This window comes from Lynx rufus, unplaced genomic scaffold (genome assembly GCF_022079265.1).
Source record: "Lynx rufus isolate CCGP_SWC_20201006 ecotype Redwood Valley unplaced genomic scaffold, mLynRuf1.p SCAF_7, whole genome shotgun sequence".
Taxonomy (NCBI): Eukaryota; Metazoa; Chordata; class Mammalia; order Carnivora; family Felidae; genus Lynx; species Lynx rufus.
Genome location: NW_025814889.1, coordinates 66611140 through 66627258, shown reverse-complemented (window position 1 = coordinate 66627258; position 16119 = coordinate 66611140). Strand labels below are relative to the sequence as shown.

The 16119-nt window shown below is 41.8% G+C and overlaps 1 protein-coding gene across 1 annotated transcript in view; it reads left to right on the top strand.

The window, feature by feature from the left end:
- Positions 1 to 933: 933 nt before the first annotated feature.
- Positions 934 to 16119, top strand: part of CPNE8 (copine 8) — a 232642-nt gene continuing 217456 nt past the window's right edge. The window contains exon 1 of the mRNA XM_047065738.1: positions 934 to 1251. Within this exon, the coding sequence (XP_046921694.1) occupies positions 1115 to 1251 (137 nt within the window). The 5' untranslated portion in view covers positions 934 to 1114. The remainder of the gene's footprint in view (positions 1252 to 16119) is intronic.

Genomic DNA, 16119 nt, shown 5'->3' with positions numbered 1-16119 from the left:
TCGGGTACCTCCCCAGGCTGTGTCTGCTTCGGCATTCTGGCACCAGCATAGCTGCCCCAGAATCCAGTTTCCCAAATGCGGCGCTCACTCCGGCTCCTCTGTGCTAGCGTCCGTCCAGTGTCATTCGGGTCTCACTGGGTGGGAGTCAGGGTGAGGGAGCTGCATTAAATAGTAGTGACCTCCAGGTTTCAGGGCAGAACTTTTCATGCATTTGGGAACGAGGGGCCGCAGCAGGGCCCTGGCTATAAGAACTGTCCCTATTAGACCCCCATGTTCCGAGGAATTGAGGGAAGAGGGAAACCAGATGGCCCCCTTAAATCCCAAATAGTTTTTCTCCCCACATTAGAGTCCACCCTGTTCCCGCCTTGTCCCAGATATTGATATGTCACTTTAGCACCGCGTACAGAACGTTGGAGATCGTCCTTCTGCCCCATTGTCCTCAACCCTCAAGGGGCCGAGGGTGGGCAGTTCAGAAGCTCGGACCGGCTCTTCGGCCCGAGGGCAAGGACCTCCATGGGTTTCGAGGGTGCGGTGAGGACCAGCGCGGGGTGGGGAGGGGTGGACCTACGGGGGGGGGGGTTAGGAGCGGGCAGAGGCGCCCACACCTCCAGCTTCCAGCTCAGGCAGGCGAACTGCGTGACATTCCCGTCCACACCTGATTGACAGGAGGAGGGAGTCGCGGCCCAGGAGGCGGGAGTGGGTGTGTAGAGGCGGAGACAACCCCAGCCGCACGCCCAGCCGGCCGGGGCTTGCGCTCCTAGACGGTTGAGGTCTGGGTCTCTTGCCCCCCGTCCCCCCCCTCGCCGGGTGGCTCGCTGGCTGCTCAGAGCCTGACACCCAGAGCGTGGAAAGGATCACGGAGTGTCCCCTGCTGGGGCTGCTGCCTGCAGGGAGGGGGCAGGGAAGCCCGGAGCCCCGTGCGCCACTTCCCCGGCAGCCTCGGCCTGGGTCAGGACTGGCTCGCGGTTCCCTCGCGGCTCTGCGCGGGTCCGCCTCCCCCTCCCTCCCCCTTCCCGCGAGCTGCCTCCGCCCTCCTTCCTCTGCCTCCACCCTCAACCCCCATCCCCGGCTGTCGGGAGCTGGGCTCGGAACCCTCAGTCTGCCCGAGCTCTGCATGTGGGCGCCGGACAAGTCCGCGGCGCCTCCATCCAAGATGGACAGCCGCTACACCAGCACTGCGGGCATCGGGGACTTGAACCAGCTGAGCGCGGCCATCCCGGCCACGCGGGTGGAGGTGTCGGTGTCCTGCAGGTGAGGAGGCTAGCCCTTCCCCTCCCTCCTCCTGCTCTCCTGTTTGCCGGGTGGGTAGCGCTTGCGAAGCGCTCGGGGCACCCCGAGGCTTTGCTGGGGTGAGAAGTTGCGCGACGAGTGGGAAGCACCCCAGCTGTGGGTCCGAGTCACCCCAGTGACACGGAGCGGAGAGCGGGAACGAGAAGCGAGTGGTGGGCTACGGAACTGAGACTTTTCGTTTTCTTTCTGGGAAATGCTGTAAAAGTTGGCTGGGCTGTGACTCAGCGGCGGGAACGCCGGCCGCCGCCCACTTTGCAAGCCCTTTTTACGTCCCAGACCCGAGCTGTTGGTTTGGGTGATGACGGGAGTCGAAGGGGGACAGCATTGCCAAAAGCGCTTGCGACCGCTGCGCGCGGTGGCCCGGGACTTCCTCCGCTAGGCGTGTGCGAACCTGCTAGTGCCACAGTTGGCACCAAACCCGGCAGCTGCCTCCCCACCCACTTCCTGGAGCCATCCAGCTTGCTTCCCCCCACCCTTCCGGGCTTCTTGCCTCGTGCCTGTTAGGTAGAGATTTGGGCTCCAGCCCTGTTTGCAGACGAATCTGTGCCGTACCTGAAATCTGGGAAGTCACGACTTTCTGCCTGCAAGTAGACACAGTTTTCAGTGCTTGTAACAACTGACACTCTGCCCAAGGACTGTAAATTTCAACTCCTTGCCTGAGTTGCTTGGGTCAGTTTTCCTGTAAACAAAGCAGCATAATTGCTGTTTCGCAGAAGATTTTGAGAAGGAGATAGGCGGACTATATTTACTAAATTGATAATGGCACCAGGAGAGGGAGAATTTGCATAATATTGACTCTGGAGCCCACTTTCTTGTTTGCATACTTGGGTCTCTCTCAGTGGAAAACTCTCTTCCCTTTTGCCCACTTTGGCCTCAGGATTGTTTTCAGTGCTTCCAATTCCCCGCCCCCCTCCAATTCTTTTCCTTAGCAAAACTTGCCTTGAGAGAATGTAACAAACAAGGGGAATCTTGGATGTAAATAAACCCGGAAACTTAAAATGCTGTCACCCCAGTCGTACTTTATTTTGCATTTTCACAAGACTAAGTCTAAAGCCCAAGGGATGGATTTTTTTGTGTGTGTGGAAATTCAAGCACCTACAACCCTAATTGAGGTGTTAATTAGGGGCGAGGCTTTCGGCTATCCCTGAAACTACATCCCATGATTGCTTGCTTCCTCTTAAGGCTGACCTCACAACTGTGGAGATACTAATGCTGATAGTGATAGCTAAGGTGGGTCTCTTGCCTTATTATGTTTATTGCTTTAAGGGTTGCCTGAGATTTCTTCCTGTCAACTGAACAGGTGAAACTGTATGGAAAACTCTTTTCAGGCATTAATTTCTAGGCCTTTTTCTTTTCCCTGAAGCTGGCATTGGATGCTCCAGGGAAGTCATTAGTATATACACATCATACATAGCCAAAAGTCCTACAATAAGAGTGTTTTCTAGAGTTCTTCTCTGCTGAACATCCTGCAAAGCCTGAATGACATGTGGGCTGTATCTGGCATGAATACAAAAATGTTATAAATTAAATCTGAGTTTCCCAAAAGCTCTTTAGGACTGATGGGGAAATTGTACCTTCACTGGTCTTTCTACCAGTGGGATCCACATTTAACCACTCTTTTTGTGTGTGTATTGGGTGTGCCTGGAATCTTGTAATTAATTGGGTTTAACCCAGTTTGTTTAAGCTTGATACCTCAGACCCTGGACATCCTTGTTCCAGCCTTTTTTCCGTATCATTGATTTGGTGTCTTGTTGTCTTGTTTTTTGTTTTTAAGTTTTCAAAAGCAAAAAAAAAAAAAAAAAAGTCCTGAAATAGAACCCAAGTACTTACAGTACTTACATTGTTGAGAATTGAATCTTGTAAACATAGATGGTGTCCTCTGGGCTTTGGCATAAGAGACCTGGTTACGGATTCTGGCTTTGTGTCTCAATCATGTTACTTTGGAGTTCTTAATCTGAGCTCCTTCATCTCTAAAATGAGGATAATTGTGGTATTTATCTTATATAGAATGTTATCAGAGCTTCATAACATGATGTCTGAAAAGTGCTCACACAATTTGTGACACAAAAGGAAGTGTTAAAACAACATTAACTATTTTGAAATTGGAAATAGTATTTACTGAATAAATGTTTTCTATATGCTTCAGTATGGAATTCTGTAAATATTCCTCTTTTGTTCTGCAGTCAATTAGTAAAGAAGACAGGGATAGAGGCAGTCTTGGGATACCTGCTCTCTCTTTCTCTTTCTTCTTTGATGAAAGTATAAAGAGCGTATATTCTAGGATGTTTGGGGGGAATTTCACTTAGCAACAAGGCTCAACTGGAGGTCTCTCAGTCTTACTCTGGACGAGCAGAGTAGGGAATTCCCTTGCTTTCTATGTTAGAGACTTCTGATGATTTGCTGACACTCCAAAAGCAACTCAGGAATAGAATCCTTTTCAATAACCTCCTTTCATTGTCCCCAGTCGAAGGCCTTTAAAAAAATCTTTATGACATTTTCATCTTCATTTTGGGGGAGGTGAGAAAATTAACAATTGAAGCTTGAAGCTAAATATAATTCACGGAAATCAATTAGTCTATTCCCTCACCAACTGTTTAATGTCTTTTGTATGTCGAGAATTATGCTCTGCTCCAGGAGAAATGTAAGAGAAGTTCTCTGAAAATGTAAAGTCTGGTTGGGAGATAAGTATTACGTAATATGTGATGACGTCGGACTAAATCCAAAGATGTGGTTCGTGCACAGAGAGGGAAGAGACCATAGTGGAGTGGAATGCTTGGAACACATTACAAAGAGAAGATGGGGCTTGAGGGTAGACGAGAAGGATGGGCAAGGCTTGCATTAGAGAAGGGACGGTAGTATAGCGTGGAGGTTTTGGGATGGCTACAAACTTGGTGTGTTAACGTGATGAGTGCTCTTTTCTAGCTGTGTTTATGTAGAGACAAGCTCCTACCCTATGACTTCCCTTCTATCCAGTTTAGTTCTCCCAGCATTCATTTTTCTCATTATGTTAATTCATAGATTTTTTTTTAAGTTAATTGGGTTACCTAATTAAAATGTCTGTAGCTGAAATGATACAACCTTACACACATAAAATAACATTTACAACATTCCCATTGTATTCTGAAAACAGATTAATTAGAATGAGGTAAAAACCAGTGGGAAAAATAACATGCAGTAATCACCTGTTTCCCTGGGCCTTTGGTTTAGTGAACTGTTTCCAACACATAATTTTGGTCATTTTCTCTGAGAAGTTAGCTTATCAATGAAAAAAAAAACAGGAAGAACATTCTGTATTTCTAGACTTTGTGGGTTAGCCATCACATGTAAATTCTTTCACAGCAATAATTTTATAATGGTGATACAACCAATTTTAACTACTCAGGTTGAGGGAAGGATACAAAATGTGAGCCCCTACTTTGTGCTAGATATTCCGTGAGGTCCTATCTGACCTGGCCATGACTCTTTTGCCTAATCTACCACCACTTCTCACATGAACACTGTGACTGAATATAGTCCAACCAATATGTGTTTACCATATGCTAGAACTGGTGACGGATAAATGTGGCTGCAATACACGAATAAGTGGTACAGTCCCATAGCACGTGCCCTTTTGCCAGTGAACTGACTTCCTCTTTGCCTATGGGGCTATGCTGAATGCCACTCTCTCTGCCTTGAATAGCCCTTCCTCCCTTCATCCCCCTTGTCTTTTTGATTAGCCTGTGCTCTTTTCTTCAAGACTCAGGTCAAACATCCCTCTCACAACTCCTCTCCCAAACTGGGTTTTGCTGTTTTCCCAAAGCAGCTGGTATGTACTAGTATCATAGTTATGTTGTTAATTCTTGGTCTCTGCATTCACCTTGAGGACAAGTTTTGTTTCTTGAATAATCCACGTGTCGTGAGTCTGGCACAGAATATGTAGTCCATCAATGTTGGATGCTGTCATTCTCTGAATAAATCAGCTGGCATGGAGAGGGCTGTGTGCCTGTTAAAATACAGATTTCTAGGTACCCACACCAGATCTACTGAATCAAAATCTCTGGGACTAGGGCCCAGGAATCTTGGCTTTTAACAAGTTTACCATGTGCTGATGATACACATTAAAATGTTTACCTGTTTGATGAGGAAATGACTGTGACTGTAGTCATTTTATACGGATTAGCAATCCCTGCCCTACACAGGTGCGAGGAGATAACTTTTCAGGGGTGTGCTGGACCAGACTCAAATGGGATTGAGACAGGAATTTGTCCACCAGTTGTTAAATATAGTGGTTATTAAAAATTAAATTATATAAACCTAAAATTAATGCATTATATTTTAAAATAAAGGCATAGTCAAAAGTTGTCACTTCCTAATTGTTTTACTACAGTTCACTGTTTTCTCTACTCTTTCATGACATCTATGCTCTTTTTAATCTGCGTGGTGAAAGTATTATGCAATCTTGTGCTACTGCTCATCTCTTCAGTCCTGTTCAGTGACGTCCTATTGGTAGACTGAAGTTGGTCACGGCGAATATTTACACCATGGAAACTGGCAAATAATGAAAGTCAAGATCAGGGCTTGATTTATGATTTTGTTGTTGTCTGCACTTAAGACCTTCTGTGGGAATCAATTGACCTTATGGAATTTAAGTAAAAATATTATTATTATTATTATTAGTATTATTGTTTAGAAGTTGTGTGCTCAGCTACACATACTGTATGTCGGTAAGTTTATAACAAATTATATAAATACACACATGCATACACACATTTATGCATCTAGTTTTTTGTTTTTTGTTTTTTTTTTTTGGAGAGCCCATTGTTAAACATGTGTTACATACACATCACTGTTCAGAGGCCTTTTGTAAAAGATTATACAAAGGAAAAAGTTTGTTGCTGTTGGACTGTCACTATTAGAAATGACACATTAGAAATGACAGTGTCCTGGGGCGCCTGGGTGGCGCAGTCGGTTAAGCGTCCGACTTCAGCCAGGTCACGATCTCGCGGTCCGTGAGTTCGAGCCCCGCGTCAGGCTCTGGGCTGATGGCTCAGAGCCTGGAGCCTGTTTCTGATTCTGTGTCTCCCTCTCTCTCTGCCCCTCCCCCGTTCATGCTCTGTCTCTCTCTGTCCCAAAAATAAATAAACGTTGAAAAAAAAAAAAAAAAAAAAAAAAGAAATGACAGTGTCCGGTTCAGCACTTTTGTGTCTTGCTTCTCTGCTTAGAATAAGTGGGGCCGTGTGGTTTCAGAATCCATGAGAGGCTGTGACAGTTTGCAAGTGTATTGTGAATGAAACAAGAAGATAATTGAAATTCTGTATGCTCTTTGCTTTCTTCACTTTTTCATGTGTTTCTTTCCGCTTGTTCCTTATTCTCTTACTTTGAAGACTTTGTTTTTCTGTTTCTCCATCCACTGGTAGCATATACTTTGCAAGTTTACATGTTACAGTTCCAGTTCCAGACCACCTGGGAAAGCAAATTCGTATTGCAAGAGAGAGAATCTGCTTGGTCCAGCGGGGATTGGCCCAGTTTGGTTGAAGTAGGTGCATTCGCTGTTCTTATTATCTATGGCAAAAGAGGAAAGAGTTCAAACACAGCAATTGGGGTTTATACCCCAGTCCCTGTTGGTTTATCTTTTAGACATATTCTACCCTTTTTAAAAAAGACAAGAAGTTTGAAGTTAATTGTTAACTGATAATGTTACTATATGCTAGGAGAAGTAGAACGCCTGTTATGCTGTTAATAACAGGTAAACTGAGGGCCAAGTGTGGTATGGGCATAGCATCCTATTCTTCTGGCTCTGTAATTCCTGAAGTCCTGTGGTTCAAAATTGTAGTGACCCCATGATGCTTTTTTCAGCCCTATTTGGGTTTGACTTAGCCCCAGAGTTTCAGGAATATTTGTACTGGGGCATTTGTACTGTGATCTTAAAGTCTCAATGTGCAAGGTGTCCAGGTATATCTTAGCAGACAAAAGCCTTACTCATGTGGTTGTTCCACCAATGTTTTGGTCTGCCTTTTGTATTTTTTAATATTTGGGGCCTGCGATGTTCTAAAACAGCCCTGGGATGTGGAGAATGTGAGTCTGGACGCAATTCACAAAGCAGGGCCCCAAGGAAAAGGGTGTAAACGTCTGTGCTCTTTTACATACCTTTTTGTGGCAGAACAGGCGGAAGCCTCCCTACTTGTTTCACTCAAGACAGGGAAGAAAAACAATCCCTCTCAAAGGGGTTTTATGCAGTTGTTAACCTGTTTTATAATAATAACATTTGCTTATGAGAGCCAGTTTTACTTAGCCTTGAAGAGCATGGGTGTAGAACTAGACCAGTTCTACCACTACTGGCTGTGAAACGTTGGAAAGTTACTTAATGACTCTGTTCCTTAATTTCCTCATCCGTAAAGTGGGGAGAATAATAGCCCCTGTGACTTGTGTTTGTTTTGAGGGTTAAATAAGTTGTTGCATCTATGTGCATTAAAATACTGCTTTTCATACTAGTTAAGTACTCAGAATTACAAATGGATATCCATACAAAATAAAAATCGCTCATATTCCATCCAACTATGAACGTTAAAATTGTTTTAATGTTTTATTTTTGAAAGAGAGAGAGAGAAAGGGAGAGAGAGAGAATGAGTGGGGGAGGGGCAGAGAGAGAAGGAGAAGCAGGCTTCAGGTTCTGAGCTGTCACCATAGAGCCCAAAACGGGGCTAGAACTCGCAAACCGTGAGATCATGACCTGAGCTGAAGTCAGACGCTTAACCAACTAAGCTACCCACGCGCCCCAAACTATGAACATTTAGTTCACTTCTTTCCCATTTATAATGCCATACTTACAGTCCCTCTCTTTCCCTTGAGTGTATGTGTGTGTGTGTATATGCTCACATTATATAATGGGATCATACTATATTCTACATAATTTATCTTCTGTATTTTTTGTATTATATCATGTATATATTGCTGTCATTTGTTTTTGAAAAAATAACCCTCTGTGTCTCTAGTCTATTTTATGCACACACTATTTATTTGACTTCTCTCTTATTTTCCAAAATTTTTTTCAAAAAGTTACTATTCAGAATAATGCTAACGAGTATTCTTATTCACGAACACTTGACAGCAGTTATGGTTTTTTTTTCTCCTGAGGATAGTTTTCTAGGACTGAAGTTATTAGTAAGCTATCTTCTCAAGGGGATTTTAATAGCTTATTTTCATTATTCCCCCCTATTCCTCTTTAAATAAGCAGAGTCAAGTCTAAACTACTGGCTGCACCTTTCTAAATACTTTTATTCCCATGAGAAAGTTGCATTTAAAGATTAATGAGAATTTGGGGCAGCAGAGTATAGCAGCAAGAAAGTGGAATTAGGAGCCAGACAGATGTCTTTAAATCCCAGTTTTATCCCTTTTTGGAACGTTATTTTGGGTATCTTATTTCAACTTCCAGAATTTAATTTCCTAATCAGTAATACAGAAATGATTTAAAAACTAAATTTATAGTCTTCTTGGAGAGGTAAATGAAATAAAGTCTACAAAGTGCCCAGGATTGTGCCTGTCACAAGAAATGCACTTAGTAGTTGTTAGTCTTAGCTAAGTTTTTTATGAATACGTTACTAGCTGGCATACAAGCAACACAGAAGAGAGGACACCTGTATTTTGGACAAATTTATAATCAGTATGGGAAGTCATAGAAACGTGAAATGCAGTGTGAGGGAGGTACAGAGTAAAAGTGGTCACAAGAGTGTGGATTTGGAAATGCATAGGAAGTTCCTACAGATTCTACCCCATGGCTCCCAACACCACACACCAACCCACACAGTGAGACACGTGGCCCCAATGGGATTTGACAGATTGGAAGTAGTGTTTAACAACAAAGTTTTAGAGTGAAAGCATATTCTTGTATCCCACCAACAAAATCAGTGGGCTGACATTTAGACAACTCTTTCGTGTCTTACATGTGATAAAACGGATCCAACTAGATGATAATTCAGGCTGATGGCGGAGAAGGTTTTTATTGCCAATAATAAAGTGAGATATATTTAAAAGGTGCCTTGTCCCAAGGGCCAATGTTCACGGCCTGACTTACAATACCTTAGTGTTTTCAAATGTATTACAACCATCAATGTTATAGCCTCTTCAGCCAGAGACATTAGTTCTCGTGTATTCTTGTTCAAATTATGAGACCTTTTGTCAATTTTAGTCTATAAAGAATAAAACTCCAAACACTGAGGGAATTATCGGTTAACTTTGTGAAACACCGAAGAAGCAAAGTATCATTGATAGTCCCTGGGAAGCATTTCTATCTGTTAGACTGTACAACTATTCAATTATAAGCTAAAGTAATGAAGTCAAGAAACATGCTATATATTTTATTTAAAGTCAAAATGTATGCGAGACAATGTAGAAAACACTTAACATATACTGATTCACTCAGTCCTCACAATTTCTATAAAACAGGCAATTTATGTCCTATTTTATAGGTGAGGAGATTGAGGTTCAAAGAAGGTTTAAATAATTTGGCCTAAGTCGCACATCAAGGAGGTGGTGAGGTTGAGTACCCAGTCCATGTATGTCTGGTTCTTAGGTGTATGCTTCTGTCCACTAGACATACTCTGGCATTCTTCCATAAGTTACTCATTTTAGGCTTTAAGGGTGGGATTCTTTCCTATCAGTATTGATGTGTTGGGAACTAAAGAGAAAGGACAAAGCTGAGAGACACAATTATAGTAGATGATATCAATACCATCACAAAGGGGAGTACAGTTCCTCTGTGCCGTTTCTGTTCCCTATTGGTGAGAGCTGTGGGTAGAAACAGTTCAGATGAGTGCCATAAACCTTAACAATTTGGTGTTTGACTTCCAAGTATTGATTCTTACCTTTTTCTGCTGCTGAGTTACCTAATGAAGCTGTGGGAAATTAAGTAATGAGAGGGCTTTTTAACTAGAAATCAGCAGGCAGGGTGAGATGAAAGTTAAATGCTGGACAAAGGTGATGGACCCGGTAAATGAAAAGTAGAGGGAAATTAATTGAATTGACTATGTGACATTCATACATACCATTGGAGTTGAGAACCGATTGCAAGCTCTGTCATTTCCATCCCCTGCTTTCTTAATAATGAAGTCACCACTTAACTTGCTTGCTTTTCAATAATAGATTCCAGGGTTTCCTTTCACAACAAATATGCTCTTCAGAATTCTGTATAAATAAAATAATTGTTTAGATATTGAAAATGTCAGCACAGTATTCTGACTAACTGCGTTGTGACGTAACTGTAAAAGTCAATATTTTCTACTTGGCTAATTAGTTGCTCTCTCTCTCTCTCTCTGCAAATAAATAAATAAATAAATAAATATATTCTTAATATATATATATCCTTAATACATATATTATTATATATGTGTATATATATATATGTATTAAGGATATATATATATATATATATATATATATATTAAGAATATCTCAATTGTCAAGAGAGTGCAGAGAACCAGATATGGTTATAATTGTCATACCTGATCGAAAGTAACACGTTTCTCAGCCTTAGTATATTAGTGGTTTTAGAGTCATTTTGAGAAATTTGCTTCTCAGTGCCCACAGAACTTTGTATTTTGTGTCATCTCTGTGTGTATGATGTTGTGGGCATTCTTAAAAATCTTTTTTTTATCTAAATGTCCTCCTGTAAAGGGAATATCACATTATTTGTGGCTTTCTAGGTAATTGAAAGCTCAATCATTCTTCTTTAATGTCTTCAATAGGTTTTCATGTTTCCCAGCCATAAAGCAAAGAATGAGAGAGAGTTTGGACAGAGCTTATTACCTTGCTATCTCAACGTTCAAATTAATTGTGGAAGCAGAAACACTACAAAGCTGATTGCAATTGATTTTATGTTAGAGGTTTCATCCAAAGCCTCTTTGTAGGCATTGGGAAAAGGAGGCATAATCAATATTAAGTGGGTAGTGAATGTTTCTCCTAATTGGTAATTTGAATTGGTGAATTTAAAAAATGTTTTTGGAGAGGAGTTTGAAGTATACTAGCTGAAAGATGATTGATTTTCAACCTAAGATATGTCTCACAGTTTAAATTAAATGGTTTTAATTTCTTTGTTTCACTGACGTCATTTTGTCATTTGAATGTCATTTATGTGACTACTTCTTTCCTTGTGGAATATGACAGTGAAGTCTGGGAAATCCCCGGGCTTACGTTGTGTTTCTGATACTGCCTCTGTGACCTTTGGCAATGCCACCAGTACTCTGAGAAAGCATCATTTCCTAGGATGGTTGAATCCCTGGTTTAGACGACCTGGGATGTCACTCAGAGCTTGATAAGTCAATGGCACTGGAAGTGAGACCTTGAAATACAATGTAAACGTGCTTTGATTTGAGGAAATCTTATGATTGGCAATGCCATTTGAAAACCTAGGCCCTAATTCCAGTGTCTGAGTTTTTAAAGGGATATTAAGGTAGACTCTGTCTAATGCCAACCACTTCCCACTTCAAAGTCCTCATTTCACTTAATATTCTCCCAAAGGGATGTCAAATTCTACTGTTGCCGTTCCAGGGATCTATAGCTAGCTTTCTTCATCCTGAAAATGAACAATGTTTGATATTAATAGATGTCTGTGCCTTTCTTTCAATTTACTTTTGTGATATGTTACCCCTGTGCCCCCCCCCCGCCCCCAACTCTTGGCAAAGATAGAGCTTTGAGTGGAGATGGCAAATTGCTTCAATTTTGTGTTTACCAATCAGTTGTTCCTAAGCGCTGGCTGCCTGAAGTAGCACCTGGAAAGATTCTTAGGGAACATCTGGGTTTTGTGGGAAAGCATACTGTCTACATTTGACTTTGACTTTTGAAATAAAGTAAACCAATACCAACATGTATACTATTACTTTTCTATTGTTATAACCTTTAACCTACTTACAGTGTCTGCTCAGTCACAACTTTCTATTCGGCTCGGCTCTCCAAAATGTTTGTTGCTTCCCTTTCCATTCCTGCTGCCAGCCTTTTTGTTCAGGAAGTTGTATTTTCCCCCAAGAATGTTAAAATATTCTCTGAACTATTCTCTGTGACTCCAGAATTCATGTTTTTGGTCTATTCTTCACCTATTATGTAGTTAGCTTCCCAAACAAAGGTTGAATTATGTGGTTTTCCTTTTGCAGAAACTTTCAGTCTTTCTCCTTTGCTTGCAAAATAGAATCCAAGCACCTTAACGTGGTGTTCACAGTCTTCCCTCATCCTGGACAGACATCCCCTGCCAGTCACATCTCAGACATGGACTCTAGCCAAAGTGGAGTACTTGCCAATCTCCATGTCTCCTGTGTATGCTCTTGCTTCTCACCATTGTTGGTACTTTCCTTCAGGCTGAAAAGCCTCCCACCACGCCCCCCCCCACCAATTTCTGTACCTATCCTTGATTGTCAGGGTATACATTGGAGATATTGTGGGTTTGGTTCTAGACTGCCACAGTAATGGAAATATTGCATTAAAATGAGTCAAATAATTTTTTTGGTTTCTCAGTGCATGCGAAAGTTATGTTTATACTGTACTGCAGTCTGTTAAGTATGCAGTAGCACTGTGTATAACGAAACGTGCATTCTTTAATAAAAAATCCTTTATTGCTAACAAATGCTGACCATCCTCTGAGCTTTCTGCAAGCCATCACTTTGCTGGTGGAGGTTCTTGCCTCGATGTTGATGCTGCTGACTGATGATCATGGTGGCGGTTGCTGAAGATTGGGATGTCTGTGGCAAGTTCTTAAGATAAGAGAACAACAAAGTTTGCTGCATTGATTGACTTTTCCTTCCATGAAAGATATCTCCCTCTAGCATGTGATGCTGTTTGAGAGCATTTTATCCACAGAACTTCTTTCAAAATGGGAGTCAGTTTTCTCAAACCGTGCCACTTCTTATCAATTAAATTTATGTAATATTCTAAATCCTTTGTTATTTTTTTTTTAATTTTTTTTTCAACATTTATTTATTTTTGGGACAGAGAGAGACAGAGCATGAACGGGGGAGGGGCAGAGAGAGAGGGAGACACAGAATCGGAAACAGGCTCCAGGCTCTGAGCCATCAGCCCAGAGCCCGACGCGGGGCTCGAACTCACGGACCGCGAGATCGTGACCTGGCTGAAGTCGGACGCTTAACCGACTGCGCCACCCAGGCGCCCCTAAGTCCTTTGTTATTTTAAGAATCTTCACAGTATCTTTACTAGAAGTGGATGCCATCTCAAGAAACCACTTTCCAGGCGCCTGGGTGGCTCAGTCGGTTAAGCGTCCAACCCTTGATTTTGGTTCAGGCCATGATCTCACAGTCGTGAGATCGAGCCTCACGTTGGGCTCCATGCTGAGTGGAGCCTCCTTGGTATTCTCTCTCCCTTTTTTTCTGCCCCTCTCCCCCTCTCAAAAAACAAACAAACAACAACAACAAAAAACGACTTTCTTTGCTCATCCATAACAAGCAATAACAAGCACCCCCTCATCCATTCAAATTTTAGCAGGAGGTTGCTGCAATTCAGTCACATCTTCAGGCTCCACTTCTAATTCTAGTCACTATTTCCACCACCTCTGCAGTTATTTCCTCACTGAAGTCTTGAACCCCTGAAACTCATCCGTGAGATTTGGAATCAACTTCTTCCAAACTCTTGTTAATGTTAATATTTAACCTCTTCTTATGAATCACAAATGTTCTTAATGTTGTCTAGAATGGTGAATGCTTTCCAGAAGGTGTTCAATTTTCTTTGCCCAGATCCATCAGAAGAATCACTGACTGTGGCAGCTTTGGCCTTATGAAAGGTATTTCTTAAATAATAATTCTTGAAAGTCAATATCACTCTTTGATCCTTGGGCTGCAGAATGAATGTTGTTAGTGGGCATAAGAACAACGTTAATCTCACTGCACACCTTCATCAGAGCTCTTGCATGGTCAGCATTGTCAATAACCAGTATTTTGAAAGAAATCTTTTTTTTTTTTTTCCTGAGTAATAGTTCTCAATAGGGGGCTTAAAAGATTCAGTGAACCATGTTCTAAATAGATGTACAGCCATCCAGGCTTTGTTGTTCCTTAAATGGAGAACAGGCAGAGTAGATTTAGCATAATTCTTAAGGGCCCTAAGATTTTGGGAATGATCCATAAGCACTGGCTTCAACTTCCAAGTCACGAGCTGCATCAGCCCCTTGTTAGGGGGTCAGCCTGAGGAGAAGGTATTGGCTTCTCTTCTCTACCTATGAAATCGCATCTTCTTCTAGTAGAAGGCTGTTTCATCTACACTGAAAATCTGTTGTGTAGTGTAACCACCTTCATTAATGATCTTAGCTAGAGTTTCTGGATAACTCGCTGCAGCTTCTCCATAAGCACCTGCTGCTTCGTCTTGCATTTTTATGTTACGGAAATGGCTTCTTTCCTTAAGCCTCATGAGCCAACCTCTGCCAGCTTCCAACTTTTCTCCTGCAGCTTCCTCACCTCTCTCAGCCATCACAAAATTGAAGAGAGTTTGCACCTTGTTCTGGATTAGGCTTTGGCTTAAGGGAACGTTGAATGTTGTGGCCAGTTTGATATTCTATCCGGACCTCTCAAGCTTTCTCCATATCAGCAACATAGCTTTTATGCTTTCTTATCATTTGTATGTCCACTGGAGTAGCACTTTTAATTTCCTTCAAGAACTTTTTCTTTGCATTCACAACTTGGCTAACTGGCTCCAGAGGCCTGGCTTTTGGCCTCTCTTGGCTTTCGACATGCCTTCCTGACTAAGCTTCATCATTTCTAGCTTTTGATTTAAAGTGAGAGGGACACCTGGGTGGCTCAGTTTGTTAAGCCTCCGACTCTTGATTTTGGCTCAGGTCATGATCTTACGGTTCATGAGTTTGAGCCCTGTGTCGGGCTGTGTGTTGACAGTATAGCCCCTGCTTGGGATTCTCTCTCTCCCCCTCTCTCTGCCTCTCTCCTGCTCCCAATCTCTCTCTCTAAATAAATGAATAAACTTAAAAATAAAGTGAGAGATGTACGACTCTTTCTCTCACTTGAATAATAATTTCGGTATTGTTGAGTCTCAGGGAATAGAGTAGCCTGAGAAGGAGATGGGGGAACATTAGGTCAGTAGAGTGGTCAGAGCACACACAGCAGTTACGATTAAGTTTGCTGTCTTCTATGTTATATGGGTGTGGTACCTGGTGCCATAAACAATTAGGTGTTACAATAGTAACGTCAAAGACCACTGATTCACAGATCACCATAACAAACAATGCAAAAGCTTGCAATATTAGGAGAATTACCAAAATGTGGACACAAAGTGAGCAAAAATCCTCCTGGGAAAATAGCACCAAGTGACTTGCTCGACATGGGTAGCCGCAAGCTTCAGTCTGTAAAAAAAACAACAACAAAACAAAACAAAACAAAACAAAACAAAACAAAACCCACCACAGTTATCTGTGAAACACAATAAAGGAAATCAAACTAAAGTGAGGTATGCCTGTATACCATAAAATAGATTCCCAAAGTGGAATTCATAATTTCTTCCTTGGAGTTCCTACACTACATTTCTTGTGGTTTTCTTTTATTCTGACATAATTATTTAGGTTTTTCACATGTTTGTCTCTATCAGCTTCAAGAGTGCAATATTTGTCTTACCATTGATTTTCACAAAACCTGTGTGCTTTGCACATGGAAGGAGTTTAATAAACATTTGCTGCCTTATGGACAGATTGGAAGAATAATTCTGGACACATGAATTTACACATGTGTAAAGACATGAATTTGTGTATATCTGTACTTTAAAAATATTGGTTTGTATATATAATAAAAGCATAAAAATGACTCGTTTTACTAGTATAATTTGATAAAAACATACAATGAATCAAACTTAGTTTATCTA